General features: G+C 43.9%; 1 protein-coding gene across 2 annotated transcripts; it reads left to right on the top strand.

Moving 5' to 3' along the window:
* The first annotated feature begins 206 nt into the window (after positions 1-206).
* Positions 207-18,707, top strand: zgc:100829 (uncharacterized protein LOC445149 homolog). 2 transcript variants are annotated; one of them, XM_035178859.2, is made up of 8 exons: positions 207-350; positions 1,099-1,688; positions 5,741-5,885; positions 6,078-6,180; positions 7,764-7,802; positions 7,899-7,940; positions 9,386-9,677; positions 17,466-18,707. In XM_035178859.2, the coding sequence occupies exons 2-8, from the start codon at positions 1,502-1,504 to the stop codon at positions 17,675-17,677; spliced, it is 1,020 nt and encodes a 339-aa protein (XP_035034750.1). In that variant the 5' UTR covers positions 207-350; positions 1,099-1,501; the 3' UTR covers positions 17,678-18,707. The 2 variants fall into 2 exon arrangements, with proteins under 2 accessions (XP_035034750.1, XP_035034752.1); XM_035178861.2 differs by lacking the exon at positions 207-350 and adding an exon at positions 838-970.
* Positions 18,708-19,891: the final 1,184 nt, after the last annotated feature.

Raw genomic sequence — 19,891 nt, 5'->3', positions numbered from 1 at the left:
TCTCTCTCTCTCTCTCTCTCTCTCTCTCTCTCTTTTATAACCTCTTCAGTGTGTGATGTCAACTTGTGAATTGCTCTCTTCCTGTTCCTTAAATTAAGTGTGTGTGTGTGTTTGACAGAAGGAGAGAGAGAGTGTTTGTAAGTGTGTGTGAGAGAGAGAGGGAGGGAGTGAGATTATGGAATGCTGTGATGTCATCAGCCCAGTCATACACACACACACACACACACACACAAACACACACACACACACACACACACACCACACACAAAGACGAGGAGGACCCACAGGCGCTCTGACTCTCTCAGCTTAGTTAGCACACACTGCTGTGGAGCGGCTGTCTTCATCCCACTGTGAGTACTTCAGCAAATTCTACACTCGTCTTACGACTCCTTTCCCTTTGGTGTCCCTCACGCTCTCTCCTCACTCTCCCTCTGTCCCTGGGTTTCCTTCTCTGCACCCTGCACTGTGTTCAGCGGACGCCAATCTGTATTCCAGCAGTGTGGTACTTCTCAGTCTCACACAGGCTTCCTTTCCCTCCAAGTGCTGCTTCTGTGGTAGCCATTGTTTAACTACCCACTGTGAATGGAGGAGTCGGTTTCAGTCCCCTTGTTAGAGAAACCGGCTCATGCTGTCTTGTGCTGTGACCCTGTGTGTGTGTGTGTGAGTGTGTGTGTGTGTGTGTTTCTCCTTCAACCTAAGACTGGCCATGTTTAAAAAAAGGAGCCGCTATGTCATGGGAGAAAGGAACATGGTTTTGTGAAGGGATGTGTGTCGGGGAGGGGAAGGGTGGGCCACTGATGACAGAAGCAGCTCCATTGCTGTGGAATCTCCTCCCATTTCAGACTAGAGTCTTTCTGTCAGTGTAGAAACCGAGCTCAGGCTCTTCCGTATTCATGAAGGGAGGGACAAGATAACCGAGTGGATTCCCAAAAAGGAAACACTGGAGGAAAGTTTCAGATTTGAAAGCAAGGTAGTATCAAGACACATATAGACCGCTGGCACTTTGAGAAAGCTGTAGACTCTGTGGGGAACAACCTAAATGATCTCCTGCATGTTTTTTTGTAAAAAAATGTTCTTTGGTTTTTTTCTTTTTCGTAGATTGTCCCTGTGATGACCACGGAAGACAAAGGAAACTGATATCTGGGCTGTGGAAACTGTCAGCACAGCACAGAGAGGAAACAGGATTTTGTGTGTGTGTGTGTGTGTGTGTATGTGTGTGTGTGAGAGAGAGAGAGTGTGTGTGTGTGTGTGTGTGTGTGTGTGTGTTGAGTGTGTGAGTGTTTGTGTGTGTACAACAGCATATGTGCCACTGAATCATGAAGAGTTTATTACGAGGGATTCTATGATAAAGGACAACATGAATGTCTTCTAACGCCATGCGACTATAAACCGACGCTCGTCCACCTTCGAGAAGCTGCTGGTCAAAGGTCAGTGCCTCTTCCCTCTGACCACTCCACCGGGTGGTGCCCCATCATCAGTGACCCGCCGCTCAGCCGCCAACATGCTGCAGCAGATTTTAAAGGACATGTACATCGACCCCGACATGCTGAACGCCCTCAACGAGGACCAGAAGAAGACGCTGTTCCTCAAGATGCGCCAGGAGCAGGTGCGGCGCTGGAATGAGCGCGAGGAGAAGCAGGAGCGAGAAGAGGTGGACGGCGAGTGCAGGCGAGCGAAGCCAAAAAAAGGTAACCATGACAACCCATCACCACCATTAACACCAGCGCCGCCTCACCTTTGCTAACCATTCTTCTTCCTGTTCATCTAGTGTGACAGGGTGCAGCTTCAAGCTTTTCAGGCATACAGACTTTTAAACAAAGCTTGTGACAGAAAAGCCTTTTAAGGACATTGAAACCTTTTAGTTGAGATGTTTGCACTGTGTGTGGTGTATTACCGGATGCACACAAGAGCTTGCACACTGCAGAAGCATGTGTGCATTGGTTTTGACAGATGCTGCGAGATGTGGTGTAGCTCAGGTCCTCCATCATCTCAACAGCTGTTTGCCAACACAGGCACAGCGTTTACCTGAAGTTTAAAGTTTCCTAGAATACAAACTTGAGCTGACACACAGCAGCTGCTCCACATTTAAAGTCTCTGTGATGTAGCAAATGGAGACTTCAAAGAAGACAACACTCTGAATGATACACAGAGAGAAACCGAAGAGCTTTTGTACTTCACTTCACTCCGACATCTATTTATATCTCGAGTTCTAAACAGTTTATCAGACGGACGATGCTGAGGAGTTAATGTTAACATCAGACTTAAGAGGATGTAATATTTACACAAGCAGAGCACAGGGAACATCACTGTAAAATGATATTCGCCCTGAGTGTTGTAAGAGACATGCCTTAGTGCTATTGTGATTCCTGTAAAAAAAATGTACGTAAGCATGAATGTGAGGTATGGGCCCGTGTGTGTACGTAGGCTCTCACGTAGATCACTTTGTTCCCAGTCGCACCTCACCCCACAACCTGAGAGCAGCAAAGAAGAACGTTCAGAGGGTCAGTGACGTCTGGAACGTGTGTTTGATAGATGACAGATGCAAACATCAGCGTGACAGATGGAGGCGACAAGAAAGGAAATACCCATGAGGGGTTATGGGAAGAAGTATGCAGGCAGTGAGAGCAGCAAATGGGTTTATCATGGAACTGGCTCCTCCTCCAAAGTCAGAGTCAGCGTACGGACATGCAGCAACCGGCAAGACAAAACCACCAGAAACTCAAGAGGCCGCAAGTGTGTCCTCAAACTGGTTTGACACATGCTACAGAATCTGGCCTGTCTGCATTTTCTCTGTGCTGGTAGTGAGTCACAGTTTGAGAGGTGGTGTAATGACTCTTGCATAATAAATGACATTGGGTATTTTTGTCATAAATACCATACCAAACAAGGAATTGTCGATGACGTAGGCAGACTGCGGAGGTTCAGAAGGAAACTGAAAACCCACTGGAATGACTTTTAACCAGTTGACTGCAGTGGCCACATTAACTCCGATTGACGTAGAAATGTGATCCTTCACATCTCAACCAATAACAAAGCTCTTACTATCAGCTGTTGTGTGAGTGAACAGTGCTCCTTTCTGTCTCTAAATGACCGATGCAGCTGTCCCACGCAGGCCAGGATGGAGGCTGGCGATCACATGGTCCCTGACTCCTCGACAGGCCCTGCGTCTGTGGAGAGGAGGAAATGTTGTATAGTTCATGTTTCTGTGTAAAAATAGGAAGTGAGCGAAGACTCAATCCTTCAAAACAATCAGCGGGGGAGGGGGTGAAACAGGAAGCATGCAGGAAATGTACGTGTTTGACAAAACAAAGGGAGTTTGAGTTTTATCGGCCTTCGTGGAGAGTTGCCAGCCAAGTTTGTTTTTATACATAGAACGAAGCCGGCATCGCTCCCAGCAGCTCAGATTTAGACTTTTGCTGTGGTTTGGCCGACTTAATAGCTACGTGTGCGTACAGTATGACTAGAAGCTGGTGTGTTAGTGTTTATGTGGTATAGGCTGACTGGTGACATCACCAAATCTACTCAAAGAGTGCATATTACACAGATTTTAGCTTCTTGCTGGTTTCTATTGGCTTCCAGTAAATATAAGAATTGATTTTACAATTTTAATGCTGACCTTTAAAGCTCGTTCTGGACTTGCGCCTAAGAACATTTCACATCCTCTGACACCATATGTGCCCGGTCGTAACCATGAGGTCCTCATCGAAGGCCCTGCTCACCATTCTGAAAACTCGAGGTGAACGGGCCTTTTCTGTCAGGACCCCCCCTCTGTGGAACAATCTCCCTGAGCCAAACTCCTTTTCCTCTTTTAAATCTCTCTTAAGGAAACATTTTATAGGTGTGCTTTCACCTCTGATCTCACCGACTACACTAATAAAATCATTATGTTTTATTTTATCTTGTTTTTAAATCTTTTCTCATCTGTAACATTTTTTTATTTCTGTGTCTATGGTCTAATTTCTGTGTGATCTTTAAAATGCTTTCAATGGTTTCCTATTTTTTACTTTTCAAACTGTTTCTTATTGTTTCTTATATTTTTCTTATATTATTTTTAACTTGTAAAGTACGCTTTAAATGTCATTCTTATTATTGTCATTCACATGAGGCCAAACTGCATATAAGTCAGTTTAGAGTTTTTCTGACTTAACTTTCTATTAGATATAAGATATCTTTAGATATGGAAACCCACTCTCTCTCATTTGAGAAACATTATTCTGTTCACCTTGTCAAGACAGTGCAGCACACGTATCCGAAAGTGTTTTAACACAAGTATTACAGCAGGACCTAGGGCAGGTGCCAACACAACTGGCATATGCAACACTTCTAAATGCCAGCTGACAGGATTCGTCTCACATGCACCTGACAATGGTGTTATCCGTCAGTTTGGGCTGTCAGCTTGTTTACCGAGTTATGTTGTGACTGCTGTGTTTTCATAGTCCTCCTGGTATGCCCTGCTGGAATGCGATCCACAGGACAGGCTGGCAAAACCAGTTCGTGCTGGGAGCTAGTTATCCTGATTCCTGCCCAACGAGCTCTCTCTGTCTTTATCACCCTCTGAGCTGGTGTCAGCCGGGTCATCGCTGTAAAGAATCTGCTCTGTGCTCCTGAACACAGTCACAAGGCAGTGGCATGTTTGTATGTGCGTGAGCGTGTGTGCCTCTGTGAGTCGAGGCTCATGAGGACTCACGAAGAAAGACAGAGGAAGAGAGGCCAAGTGAGAGAGTCACATGACCTCTCACTTGTTGATATTTCGTAGGTTTGGAATTAGGACTGGATTTGTGGCAGGAATTAAAAGATGATGTCACATGAGTTGGGCAAAGTTTCTTGCTGTCATGTCGTTTATGTTGATGTTCTTTATAAATGTCTGACACGTTCATGAAATGCTGGTTCACGTGCTCTTGCACCACAGATACAGTACAGTGCTGATAAGATGACAGTTTTCTTTCAGGATGAACTGACCATGTCATGATCTTATCAATACTGTAGTTCAAAAATAATTCTACGTTTTACCACATAAAACTTCTACTTGAGTAAAAGTGAGTACTTGCTTAAATATACTTAAAGCATTGAAAGTAAAAGTACTTGCAGAATGTAGCCTTTTCCCTAATGCAATGATCTACTACATCATTATCTGTATATTTTTCTTAATACAACAATAGTACAGACTGTAGCTGAGAAATAGGGTCATGGGTGGGATTTATCTAAAGGCTGAGACTCAGCAGTGGCCTCTTCGTCACCAGTGATGCTGCTACTGCAGGAGGCGGGGTCTAATCTGATTGGATCAATGAACCACTTGATTACTTTTAAACTGATAAAAAAGACAATGTGAACATGTAACACAATGCATTGTCATAGAGTACAATAGGAAATGTAGTAAGAGTACAGAGTCGATTTTTACTGATATAAGAAGTGCAGTTAAAGTGAAAGGGACCAGAAAATAAAGTTAAGTGCAGATACCTGAAAAAAGTACTTAATTAGAGTAACAAAGTAAATGTACTAAGTTAGATCCCACCACTGTATTCCAAAATTTTGAATAGATCCACGAGTGAAGAATTTGTATAATTCTTTCAAAGCCCGGTAACATTTGGCCGAGGAAATTAATATGTTTTGTCTTTTCTGTCAGTTATTTTGTCTTTTATTTTCCTACGGATCTTTTTACAATCAGAATATATTTCAAATGCTGGCAGTGTTTGAAAAGCCTCATAACTCATAGTTTGCATCTGTTTGTGTTTCCCCACAGCCAACAGTAAGAGTGTGAGCTGGCTGCTCGGCCGGGACGGAGACGTGGCCGTCATCCTGATCGGGGAGGTGGATGAGCTGAGCTCCAAATTCATCTGCTCAGGATTGGGAGAAAGGAAGGCGCAGTGTCTCCAGAACAGCACATAGTAATACACTTCTGTAATATAAAAACACACAGGGATTCATTAGATTACACAGAGTGAAAAGTTTATTAGTGTTTTTTACAGACAAATTCAGGGAGATTGAGTTTCTGTTTTAAACTTAATTATGCAAGAGAATATGTGGACTACTGTACACTGTACTGTATATATAAAGAGATATGACATTTTGTTTTACAGCCTGCAAACTATCTTGAAGAGCAGAAACACCACAGAACCTGTCAGAACGGAGAGAGAGAACATCCTTCATAAAACACAACCTGGAATCTCACTGAATTTAAAGGTGCTGCTTGTTCATGGCCCCAAGAACATTTTGTCTTCCATGGTGATGCACAGGCTGGGGAACAGGGATGATGTCGAGTTTGAAATATTTCTTCTCCTAGGGTTTCTATGATTTGATGAGACACAGAGTCACTGCTCTGTCAGGTCAACTCACACCAAGGTCCTGTCCTGTCATCTTTGCTTTTCAACTCATCCATTTCCTCATTAATCCGACCACTCCATCTCTAACGTAACATCCCCATCATTTCATTCTCACTTTAACCTTCAACCTTCAGTGCAGTTTGTGAAAACCAACTTCCCTCTCGTTTTGAAAAACCCGCTCTTCTCTTCTAATTCCAGCCTCTGCTTTCTGTCAGAATAATCAATCGGTGTGGATCATGCGCAAGGCGGTGATAGTTAAGGGTGTGTGCGTTTTGTGTGCACAGTTGGTGGTGGTGGTGTGTGAGCTGTCGATTTTGGATTTGGGAGGGGGGGGCCCTCTTTTTTTCAACACTATCTTAAAAAGAGATTTGCTGCGTTGTCATGGCAACCCTGCACACACTGAGCCGGGCTGGATGCTGGATGCCTGGTCTCATCTGGCCTGAGCCGTGATGCTGCTCTGAAGCTGTGGCTGCGCGCTGCTGCGCTGCTGCTCGCTGCTGCTCGCTGCTGCTCGCTCACTGGAAAATGCTCACACAGGCACTGGCTTCAATGCAGTCACATCATTTATTTATGTTTATTTAATTGATACGTACAGAGCTCATTGATCAACGGACAAAATACTGAAAATAAGCCGGAGTTTGCTGTATAAGCCAATTCTCATCTGTTGTCCCTATAGCCAGTTTTTACAAGGGCAGGGGCGGAAGTCTGCGTGTCGAGTTGAACAGGTTTTCTACCTTCACAGATAAACTACAGCAGCGGGCGACAACTGGGTCAAACCTTGGTTCAAAATGACAGCCACATGTTTTCATAATCTCATTATTTGTATTTCACTTCCTGTTTTGTAAGTTGTCATCAAAGTAAACATTCGCCACACATTCATTGCAATTCTTTATATCAAGCCGAATTAGAGCTAGAGTTTTGAGCCTGGGTCTGAAGATGGTACCGACATGTAATGTATGAACAGCAGCTCAGTAAATCATTCAAATGTATAAATAAACCACACATTTGAACATTAATAAAGCTAATTCAGTTTTATGTCATTGACTATAAATTCTTCATTGCAGATAAACCAGGTAGGATGAACGTAAAATGTTCTAACTTCACTCTGCAAAATAGATGGTTTGTAAAAAGCTCTGCACACAATAAAAAGTGACAGTATATTGTAGAACAGTTTGAGGAGGACTCACTTATGACAAGGAATAATACTGAAGTAGCTGCAGAGCTTTAACACAGGACAAGAGAACAGCCCATTCCAAACAGGCAGGTTTAGAACAAGTGCTTTTGAATCTTATAATTTTCTAATATTTAATTTCCTCCTTTTTCTTTTAACTCATAAGTTGTTTCCCTGCTGTTTCCAATTACTGAACCGACTCAAAGTTAAGCGGGATGACGTGTCGCCTCTAGGATCATCTAACATGGCACTGTGTCTCTCTCCCCCCACAGGAGAAACGCGAGGAGACAAGCACTTTACTCCCTCTGCCGGTGAGTCCAGGCCGCCGCACTCCACAACTGAGCTCTGTGTTCTCGGGTTGCATCACGGCCTGTAGTGCTCATGTAATGTCTTTGTTAAACCCACAGGTGTCAGTGAGCGAGCATTCATCACCTCCAGCAGCAGAGAAGGTACCTGTGATTTCAAGTAGCTGTTGAAGATTATTCCTGAATTCCAGATGAATGCATTTTGATTCAATTGTTTTATTGCTTAGTATTGAGTATAGTCCATAATATATATTTTTTTAAAGCAAAGCAAACTGATTGTGTTCTGGTGCAATCTACGCAGAACAACACACTATTTAAAAACAGCCCCTGAATATAATATAAAAGGTGCGATAAACAAAACAGAGACCCAGGCTTTTAGCTCCTTGAAATGTGACCTTAAAGTGCCGGCGCGTGTTTTTTCAGGGCAGTCCCACCCTCGTGTGAGGAACAGGAAATGGTGGTTAGGCCAGCTGTCCCCTCAGTCCCCAGCCCTCTGTGCAGATCATCTTTCTCCCAGCATTCTCCCTGTCCGCACGCTGTCTCGTCTGAGCCGCCGCACCCCTCAGAGCTCTCTCTGGGGAACAGCTGAACTGAACTGTCCTCCCACTGGCTCCATCATCGCTCCAGCCTTTGGGTTGTCGGGGGAGTTTTCTGCTCTCCATCTCCCCCTCGCTTTCTTTCTTTTTCTGTGTACTTGTGCGCGGAAGTGCATGTGTGTTTTAGTGTGTGTGTGTGTGTGTGTGTGTGTGCAGGTGACACACGCCGCAAGAACAGCTGAATCACAGAGGCAAGGCAGGATTTCTGGACTGCCCTAGAACAGATGGTTGATGAACTTGATCGGGGAATTAAAACGCCAGAGATAGAGAATGCGTCAGTCGCAGATGGATGGGATTGTGGGATAGTCTCCTGAGGTTTGGGCGCGCGTGAGCTCTCCTCTATCCTCTGTTTTTCCGTCCTCTTTGCCACAGAAGGAAATGTCTCTCCCTCTCCTACTTCTTATATCCGTTGCCGGCTCTATATAACAGGCCCCAACAAAATCTCTCTGGCCAACTCATGCTGATGTGGCAATGAACATCCACACCTTAGGAGGTCTGGCCAGTCTGACAGCCAAGAATCCAGCGCCTAAGCCTCCTCTCACAAGATTCATTACTTTGCTGAGTGTCTTGTTTGTAGATTGAATGATTTGTTCCTGGAAACAGGAAGGGGGTTGGTTGGTTGCTGCAGATGTAGCAGTAGCACTGCTGCAGGTTTTCTCTCAGTTGATATAGAGAGGACGGAGTCAGCGTGATAGAGGAGGGGATTGCAGTTGCTGATTAAGGAGGCGTAAGATCAGGGAAGAAGATTAGCAAGGCAGCTTGATTTCCAAGTCACCTTATAATTTTCTCTCCACACAACCTTAAACTCTTAATCAGTGGTCATAGTTCTGTGTGTTTCATTATGCTGCAGTGTAGTCGCTGGAGAACTGTAATTTGGTGAATCATTTATCCAATGATTTAATCAAACATGACAGTAATTCCACTGTATGTGAATTAGCTGTCAACACTGATCGCGTTCCCCCTGTCCTCTTTTGTCACTCTTTCCCTCCACAGCCCGAGCTGAAGTCAGTCGGTGCGACGGAGGAGAAGTCAGTTCCCGAGCCCTCCATCTGCTCCAGGGCTCTCATGAGAGTTAGCCCTGTCAACGTGAGACCGGCGTCTGCAAATGCAGCACCAGGCTCTGTCAGCGGGCGGCCCGGCTTCACAAATCTGAGGCTGGCCACCGCCGCGCCGTACTCATCCCCCAGCAGCACTGTCAAAATAGACTCTGGGTCGAGGGCACCCTCTACGAGTGGTCTGTGCTCGCAGGAACCTCAACAGGCCCAGGAAGCACAAGTTTCGAAAGGTGAGTGAGCATAGCATTATGGGATATATGTTGGGTCTCAAAATAAATAAATATATACATTAATGAATTATTATAGATAGGTTTTCTCTATTTATTGAGCATTTTTCTAATTCCTGGGATATTTCACTTGTGGACTTATTAGAGATGAATGGCAACATTATAAATGGCTGCTGACATAATGGTTAAACACAGCCTCCACACAAAGACGTCCCCTGAAAGGTTGCAATCCCTGAAACTTTACTGAATACAAAGATGGACGACACGTCACCACCTCCTTTCATGTATAAAAATGATGCCAAAAATATCCAGGATACAAGTGCCACCATCTTGACTTGACATATATATGATACATTAAAACCAAAGAAAAATGAACACATGAACAAACATAAGTGTGGGAAGAACTACCTAAAATGATAGACACCATCTTTGAGAAAAAAGTATTTTACGTTTACTTGGTCCATGTTCCATTCACTAACATGGAGAAGGCTGGGTTTTATCACCCACACTGCAGTCAGCCACCAGGTGGCGATCAAGAAGATTTGGCTTCATTTTTGGGGAGCTACCATGTCGTCCATCTTTAGTTACAGACCATGATCTTTCTCTATAACTTCTGTTATTTTTCCATAGTTAGATCTTATAGGTTCAGTCTGTAGCATTTAGTGACATCTAGTGGTGAAGCTGCATATTGCAATCAGCTGAATGCCCCTTGCCTAATCCACTATTTTCAAGCATGTAGAAGAAACTATGGTGGCCTACAGGCAACTTAAAAATGTAAAAAAACGTCTTCAGAGCCAGTGATATGGTTTGTCTGCTCTGGGCTACTGTAGAAACACCACAGAGGTCAAAAAGGGCCAACTCTGTTTAACAGAACCATTTCCCCATGTAGATATAAATGGGGCATTCTAGGGTAACGAAAACACAAAGGTTCTTAGTTTCAGGTGATCATACACTATTGAAAACATAATTATGAATATTATCTTTCATTTCTGCCGATATCCCTCTACACACTGGACCTTTAAGATATTAGAGAAAGACAGGACACGGATGTGGGTTGAAAATGGAGTCGGCAGCATCGCAAATAGCTTACATGAAAATCACCACAAGCTGCCGAGCAGACAAGAAAAACGCTTTCCCACCGCTCCTCTTCTCTCAGTGTGATAATGGCTGTGGTGGAGGGCTGAGCACAACCGCTCTGAACAAAGTTCGTACTAGACAGGCTTCTCAGTGCTGCGGCAAGGAAGGAGGATTTATTTCCCCAAACCCGGTGTGCTCGCCAAATAGTGCCTCAGCCTGCTGGAATCTTTATGGACTGGCAGAATGAAAAGAGGCCGGCCCAGAGGGGAAGAAAGCCTGTGTCTGGGATTTGTGTCGCGGTACCACATCGCCCCTGTACACCTGCTCGTCTGCTAGCCTCTCTATTGTCAGGGGTCTATGTTAGAAGTAGAACTGTTAATGATTGGTCATATAATAAAACTGAATTTGATGTTAGAGAACAGTCATAAGACCCAACACTGGTCCTTTAGAACCAATATCTAATGATTTTGATATAAATATAAACTGAAAAAATCAACAGCAAACCACTAAACCTACTTTGTCATATTTGTATCAACTGTTTAAAAGGTTCAGCGTGTAAGATTTAGGTGAAAGGGATCTATTGGCAGAAATTGAATATAAAATAATCCTAGTTTTCACTAGTGTGTTTCATCTAAACTGTACAAATGCTTGTTTTCTTTACCCTAGAATGGGCCGTTTATATTTAAACACTTTATATTTAAACACTTTATATTTACATCAGGAGTGGGTCCTCTCTATGGAGGCCGCCATGTTTTTTTTACAGTAGCCCAGACTGGACAAACTAAACACCTTTTGAGTTTTTATGACAACTGAAGGTTTCCACAGGTTCTCTTTCATGTTTGCAAGGGGAGGGTGAGGTGAGGGGTGTTCAGCTGCAACATGCATCTTTACCACTAGAGGTCACTGAATTGTACACACCGAACCTTTAACATTTAAACATTAAATGTGCGGTTTGGGTTTGGAAAAAAAATCCTTCCATTTTCGTGTGGTTCAAGTCAATCAGTTCCATTTTTGTTGGTTCCTCTGATAATAATTCATGGATCTTGATTAAAAAAAACAGGCGTATTTAGAGGACTGACATTGTGTGTGCAATTTGGTGCAAATCCATAATAAAATCTGGATCTAATGTATTTGAACGTGGTTTCATCAGTGGACAGCTGGGCCTGGGTGGAGGTTTCCCTTCTGAAATGTTCTGACCTCACACAAAGTAAGAGTCAGTGACTTTGTAACACATAAAGACACGAGGCCCCTAACAAGCATCACATTCGGTTTCATATCTTATTCTTTTTTTCCACAAACCAGTGAATTACGGTCTTTTACTCTCTCTCTCTCTCTCTCTGCATCTCCCTGTGCTACTTGCATATATCTGCCTTTGCCCATGATGTCTTTTGTATAGATGTAGTGTTTTATTTTTTTATAAATATCTTGGGGCCTGACGTGGGTGTTACTGTCACTAGGTCTCTTACATCATGCTCTGCAGAAGTTTGAATCATCATTGTGATTCTTACACTTCCTGTCTGGGCCACAGCACAGCATTTCATGAATTGACCAAACACTTCATTCATCATACAGTCACCCCAGTTATGCAGAAAAAATGCATAGTGTGGAGGTGAATGCAGCACCATCCTGTGGAAAACAGCGATACTGTAGAAAAAAGAAACACTAGTTGGTTGAAAAACATCATCTCCATAAGGTCCCTCTGCTGGAAAAATGCTCTTCCTGCATCTAAGTCGGAGAAACGGGTTCGTGCTCCTTCATGTTACCCTGCAACGTCTCCTGGAGGACTTCGTCTTCTCAGAAAATTTAATTGAGTTTAGAAAGTTTAAAGCAAAAGTGATAATTCTCCTCCATCTCTTTTTTTCTTTCTAATGAACATGGAGTGTGAGGTTAGCAGGCCAATGCCATGTTTAACTAGTGCAGTTTTAAATGAATGTAAAATTACACTTCCAACTCCCAATAACTCCCTGTATATAATGACACAATGGCAGACAGTTTCTCAAGGTTGAGTGTATTCTTTGTGCCTCCATATTTTCTAGTGTTGGTTCAAGGCAGCTGAATGGATGAAAACATTTTTTTTTTTTCTTCCTCTCTTTAGCGTCTGGTTCATTCTGAACATTCCTGGCAGGTCCATGTAGAGTCTCTCAAAGAAAACGAGACACAAAAAACCTGGATATTATTGCGAATTCAGGTTCCCCGTTATTGACTGAACAGGTCTACAAGAATACAATATGGTTATAATCAAATAGAGCTTTAGGAGAATTTCTGCTCTAATGCCATCAAGTATAAAGATCTGTTGGAGGAGACGTGTGCAGCGAACTCAGGGGTTATTTATCATTTGGATGAGGAAGTTTCACTGAGCACAGATGACCAAAATCCGCACAAAAGATTGAGCTCCAATAAACTGCGGTGGCATGGGCATGTGCACGTGTGTGCCTGCGCCCACATTAGTCGCTGGATATGAGATCAGTGGGCAATGCCAGGGCAGCGAATAACAGGCGAAAAGGAGGGACGAGGAAAGAAAAGGGAAAGGAACAGCTGGTGTGGTGGGAGTCGAGGTGGGCTGAACACGGCGCTGAATAAATGTGTCTGGACTCCGGACGCAAAAAAATACTGACAGAGTGTCTGTTTCTGACAATGGCAGGAAGCTTGGTCCGAGGGGAGGAGGAGGCAGACTAGGACGAGGCTCATGCTTCAGCTGTTTTCTTTTGAACGCGGGTAATGACGAGGATTTCTGCATCCTGTGAGCGGAGAGCGTGGCCGACACTTGTAGAGGAAGAACTCAATAATCTGCTGCACTGCATTTAGCAATGGGAAATTGGACTAAACCTGTTGTTAATTCAATAAGTTGTGAATGAGATGAGACTGTGGTGCATGGTTATTGTTTTTTTTTTGTTACACCAGGGAGACGACAGTAAAAGGTGTCACCAAAGAGAAAGTATCAATTCTAGCTTTTGTCAAGATAACGTCGAACATCAGGGACACAACATACAGGGATGATTCATCTCATGTTGGAAAAGCATTGTGAGTTTTTTCTTTTGTCAGGGACAGAATAAGATTAATAAGATTATTAGACAACAGATGATTCAAAACTCTGTTTAAAAACCTTAGTTATGTTATATAAAATACATTAGAATGAAAACCTTTGTCCACTGAAACAGATTTTGACGGATGTTTTCATCTGCGTTTGTCCGTCTAATAGCAGGATTACACAAAAACAAATCAGACAGGTTACCACCAATCTCGGTGCAAGGATGGGACATGGGTCAAGAACGAACCCTTTGGTCCCGATATGGATCAGGGGGCTGATACAGGATTTTTTCCCCCTTAATATTTTGGGATAGGGCATTTTGTAACATTCTCTTTGATTTCTAAGAGGATAATTCATAGATCAGGCAGGTTTAGGGGACTCGTGTTTATGAGTGTGTGCAATTTGGTGCAGATAGAAAGGAATGTCAAGCGACTTTAAATATAGTTTGATAAGGGGACTATTGAGCCTTGGCGGAGGTATGCACTCTCTGACTGGCATTCTAGTTTACAGTAGTTATTCCGTGCAAAGTATCGTTGGTGTTCCTCTCCCTCTATTTTCTCTGCAGTTTCTACCTGAAGCCTTTTCTGTCAATGTCACAGGAGAACTTCATGTAGTACAAACTGAAAAGATCAAAGTCTTCTTACAGCAGAGAATAAACATTTTGGGGAAAGAGGAGGTTGAGATTCTGCATCGACACAGGTTTGTAGCAGTCTGCTCTTCGTAAAAACCTGATCCTCTGTTATTGATATGACAAACACAGACCGTGATGGCCCTAACTGATAATTTGCACACTATGTCGAAGTTGAGAGTCATCTGCATACAAACTGAAGGGATGAATAACGGACGAGCCTCCAGGTGATAGGGAGAGCGTGTCGAGTCTAAAACGAACCTAGAGATGCAGAAATGTGTGTCGTGTTAGCGCGTGTGATAATTCGAGCATAAGTGCGTGAGCCTCAAAGCGTATCAGACTCCAGCAGCTGGCGGCGTATATGTACGTATGTGGAACCGTGTGTGTGTGTGTGCGTGTGTTCGTGTTTATAAACCCTTCTCTCTATCTGTTGGTCGGCTTTCCTCTCCTCTCTCTTCACCTTCAGAGGGAAGGACACACATTCCAGCGCTGCTTCCCGACTCTAGCCCTGGGCGACGCTCAGCCAGAGCTGATAAGTGACAGGGGCCCCAGCCCCCACGCAGGAGCCTAGCCCCCCCGCCACCACCACCCCACAGCTCTTGCTACCACACACACACACACGTACACACTGACACACACACACACCTCCTCTCCTGCCTGCCCTTCAGGCCACAGACGTGCTGCTCGGGAATTCTGCCCTCTGCCCCACTTCTGCAGCCCACCTCCCCACCTCAGCGACCGCCCCCTCCGCTCTTTCTCGCCAGAGACGTGGAGGTCTTTAAAGAGATAGATTGGTCTTTAATTTCTGTGCTAGCCTGGTCAGTGACACCGCTCTCTTGCCTCCCCTCCTCTTTGTCCTCCCCTGTACATTTTACGAGCTCGAGACTGAGATGTGAGGAGTGGCGTCGGTAGAAAGAAAAAAAAAAAAAGGCCTGATTGGGAAGATTATTAATCAATCTCGACGAGTGATTTAACACAGAGATTCTTTTCTCATTCCTTTTTATAGGTGTTTTTGCAGGTAGCTGTTAATGAGCGTTACTGCTGACGGAGCTGAGAGTGCATGCAGCTGCTGGGGAGAGTTTCTGGCAGAGAAAGGCGTGGGGGTTTGAGCATTTTTTTGGGGTGTGTTAAGACAGGTTTGTCAGGTTACCTGTGGGGAGGGATTAAGGTTCCGATTCAACATATAGTCTCAAAAGATACATACAGGTTTATATATTTGTATTGTATCTTTAAAACAGTCCAGCACCCGCTCGCCTTCCTCCTCCTTCTGTCTGTCTGTCTCTCTATTAAGCATTCCACTCAGACCTGCACCAAGGCTCTGAGCTCAAAAAACTCTCTGACCATGAGTGTGTGTGTGCCTACGTCAGTGTGTGTGTGTGTGTGTGTGTGTGTGTGTGTGTGTGTGTGTGTGTGTGTGTGTGTGTGTGCATGCACTCAGTGCGTGCCTGAATGTGTGTCAGCCTCAATTGCTGGAGCCGATCCAAGGTTTCCGTGGTGACCACACAACACAACGAGACAATCAGAGGCAGGCCCACGCAGCGCAGCGAGAGGACATTAACACAGGAACCGCGGGTCAGGGGGCAGAGGAAGGCAGGGCAAGACGGAGGGAGAGGAAGATGAAGAGGAAGGTGGAGGGAGGTGTTAGAGCCACGAGGGGAGGGGGCGGTAGGGACCGAGGGAAGAGGGGAGAAGGGAGAGTAAACAGCAATAAACAAAAACACAACCTTAAAGGCTACTTTAGGTCTCTCCCTTTCATGCCTGCAAGACTTCAAGAGCTCGAAAGGTTTCCTGGCCCCAGGAGTGGCTGTGTGGTTTTGGCTGTAGACCCCCTCTGTGTGTCTGTGTGTGTGTGTGTGTGTGTGTGACTCTGTGCTATGCCGTGGTGTTAGTCAGAGATGGCTGCATGCGTGACTGAATCTATGAGCAGGAGGGCTACGCAAGAGTGCAGGTTTGTGTGTGTGTGCGTGCGTGTGTGAGAGAGCATGCACAGACCTGAATGTAAGGTGAGAACGTATGTGTGTCTTTTGCAATTCAACCGTTAGAAACTGTGCGTTTCTACCGTTTTTCACTTTATTTTGTGTGTGTGTGCGTCTGTGTGAGCTTGTGTGCGCCTGGAGCCGTGCACGCGGGCGCTCTCACATATCTCTGTCCCCCGGGGATGACGCTAAAAATATGTGGCTCCTCAAGCCTTCTGGTGTCTGAGCAGCGTCTGTCTGCTCTCCATTGCCGTCCCTGTGGCCCTCCCTCCTCTCCGTTACTCCTGTTCCCTCCATTCCTCCCTCAATTACACCCTCTTCCAAACACAGTATCTCAGCGAGCGTGCACACACACACACACCAACTACACCCAGCTGTGTCCCCTCTTCCACCGAGGATGACCTCTGCTCTGTCAGAGTCGGATAAAGGGAGGCGGATGAAAAGGGGGGGGGGGGAAGAGTGATGAAAGATCCAGGCACAGTATTTGGATGATCTGGTAGAGAAATACTGGATTCCAACAATAACACATTCGAGCTGAACATGCCACTCAGCGTTCATGATGTCACGAGATGTTTTTCACGGTTCAAACTGATTTTGACTCAGATTTGAGGTTTTCATGACCTCAAAATTCAATGTTTGCTGATGCAACAAGACACAACCACTGTAGTTTACAGTAAACAAGGTCCCCCTGTGACAGGTGCAGCCCAGAAAACTGTTTTTACACAATGCAATACACAGAGGAAAACAGAGAGAAAATACTCATGAATTGATGATCATGTACTAAAATACCTAATAAAAGGAAAAGTTTATGAATATCTAAATGAAGTGAAACGCTTAAAAGGAGACTGCACGTGCAGAATAACAAACCTCAATGACAAGAAAATTACAAATACAATTTCCATTATGTTTACGTAGATTAAGCATTCACTGTATTGCAATATACACCTATTTTATTTTAAATATTCACAATAAAATGTCAACGTCAATGTCTCCTCTGTATCTGACGAGCAGATTGTCACCCATATGTCGCAGCTCCCGAGAAAATCTCATCCTCCCTTTTTTATTTAAATCTGTTTTTACAGATATTGGCGCATCACAAGTATCTGAGTGTGCTGCCTCCGAGGAGACCGGGCCATCGGGGAGCGCACCAACCTGCGCAGGGCGTGGCCGGGTGGCCCAGCTGATGAAAACCTTCAGCACTGAAAGCGCTACACCCCCCGCTCGGGGCATCAAACCTGCCCTCCCCTCAAAGCCTAGCCACTTGCGTCTGACGACCACACCCAGCGTCAGGTAATCCACGCGCTCCGACGTGCAAAAGCCCACCCAGCGTCGCCCATCCGAGTTCTTCAAAGAAAGCCAAACTGGACACCTATTGTGAAGCGTCAGCCAACGGGCTAATGAGACTCTGATGGTGCCCCTCAGAAACGATGAAGCTCACAATGTCCCAAAGTTTTACTGGGGAAATGCTTGAATGTACATTTTTTAAAAACTTTTAGATGGTGCAGCACTGTTAACTTTGTGGGAAAGAAATTCCAAAGCAATCAATTGCAACTAAATATTACAATCAAATGAACACTAGAACCGTTACTTCTACCTTTTCTGTATTTGCCATAATGACGATCACGTTTTCACCAGATTCTCTCCACAATCCCTCATAGTAAAAAACACACACAGTTCTTAGTCCAATTCACAAAGCCTTTACACAAAATATTGTTTACTCATGAATTCCATTACTTTCACCTGCTATTGTGAGACAGTTTGCTCGTGTGCAGCGTTTCCTCTTTTTAATTTCTGCCTCCTTGAACAAAAGAGTGAGGACGGGCAGCCACAATGGGTTGAACTAAGGTACAGTAGGTCCTCCTTCATCTTGCTGTCTCCTCCCTGGGAATAGTGTAGGGTTGTTTATTTGTCACAATGCAATGTATGTCTCCCTATGCCACCTGGCAGGAGTCTCAGTGCGACCTGTTGTGGACCAGTGACAGTGCCAAATGCCTCATCTGTCATTCCCAGTGGATCAAATCCTGGCAAGTTAGACAGTAGCTGCCAAATAATCCAGCTTTGTGCTCCTCTTTTACTATTTTTTTCCCCAGTGCCATTTTAGAGATTTGTGGTTGTATTTTGTTTTTACATTTTCTATATGGAGAAATGTTTTTTTTTTTTTTAATGGGATATTTAACTCTATCCTACAATGCTGACTTGTACAATGAGAGGCATCTGTATGTCAGATGTCAAAGTTGCATGGTGAAATCAAAGAAGCAATAAAAATTGTGTAAATTGTAAAAAAAATTATCTTGAAGAAAATAAATTGTGTTGTTTCTCTTTTCTATGTTTGTCACTAACTTCCATCCTTCCTGCTGAGATAAAACAACATATTTCTTTATCATATCTTGGAGCTGACAAACAGAATCAATGTCAATAACAATATTAAAACTACGAGTGTATACCTTCATCAACTGCCCTTATTACACCAGGTTTAAATTCACCAGATACAGCTTTCTTTTTCAGATCTGCACCAAATTACACACACCCATAAATATTAGTCTTCTCAACAGGTCACATTTTTTTCCCCATCAACATCCGTAAATTATTCTTTGACAAATTAATGAAAACGTTGAAAAAGTGTGTGTTAAAGTAAAAATAGATCCACCCCCTGATCCAGATCCGCACCACATCCTCTCACCAAGTTGTAATCCATCCAGACGTTTTTGCGTAATCCTGCTAACCAACAAACACAACGAAATATAATCTTAGGTAATCATTCATTATTTTAACTCCTGTTATCACAGCTACAAACTGTATGCAATCCAACCTACAGCACTGAGTTGCCGTGCAGCCCCTTCAGCGACAATATATTCTGAATGTGCAGCCCCAGTAAAAAAAAAAAAGGAAAAAAATCACCTGCATGCTTCACCAGGACCGGTGTAAATTTTTCACCTGAATTTCAACAGGGCCACACATCCACCCCCGAGCTTGTTATTACTGCGCTCACACATTTCTTGCTTAATTTCCAGTCAAGAATGCTCCACAAGCTTGTAAATGATATTTAAATATTTGCCAAAGCTTGAATTGTGAGGCATATTTCCACATTCCCATCAGTGATTTCCATTGCAGATCGAGGGTCTCTGCAGCTGCCAAAACCTCAATGTTTGGCAGCTGGCTAATCTGTTTAAAGAAGATCTCCACTGGAACAAATCAGCTCAGTGGGATGAATAAAAGCAAAACTCCAACATTGTATAAATTGATGCACCACTCAGGGATTAATGATGAAGTGATAAATGCTGAACACAATCTTCATAATCAAAATTTAGACAGTGAGATTTGACTGAATTAAAACAAAATAAAGTCAGTCATTCAATCTAGTTGAGTGTAGCACCTGTCTCATAGGAGCTATAGGACTTAATTGTATAATTAAAAAATTATATGTTTCCTACTTGTGAATGATTTGTCAGGAGAGATAAATGGAAAGCAACACACACACACACACACACACACACACACACACACACAC

The sequence above is a fragment of the Hippoglossus stenolepis genome, chromosome 15 (genome assembly GCF_022539355.2).
Source record: "Hippoglossus stenolepis isolate QCI-W04-F060 chromosome 15, HSTE1.2, whole genome shotgun sequence".
Taxonomy (NCBI): Eukaryota; Metazoa; Chordata; class Actinopteri; order Pleuronectiformes; family Pleuronectidae; genus Hippoglossus; species Hippoglossus stenolepis.
This window is presented reverse-complemented; position numbering and strand designations above follow the sequence as displayed.

Coding starts and splice junctions, on each gene's coding strand:
- zgc:100829 (XM_035178859.2), top strand. CDS start 1,502: ATGCTGCAGCAGATTTTAAAGGACATGTACATCGACCCCGACATGCTG. Junction 5,886..6,077: donor TGTCTCCAGAACAGCACATA/GTAATACACTTC, acceptor TTTGTTTTACAG/CCTGCAAACTATCTTGAAGA. Junction 9,678..17,465: donor GGAAGCACAAGTTTCGAAAG/GTGAGTGAGCAT, acceptor CTGTTTTTACAG/ATATTGGCGCATCACAAGTA.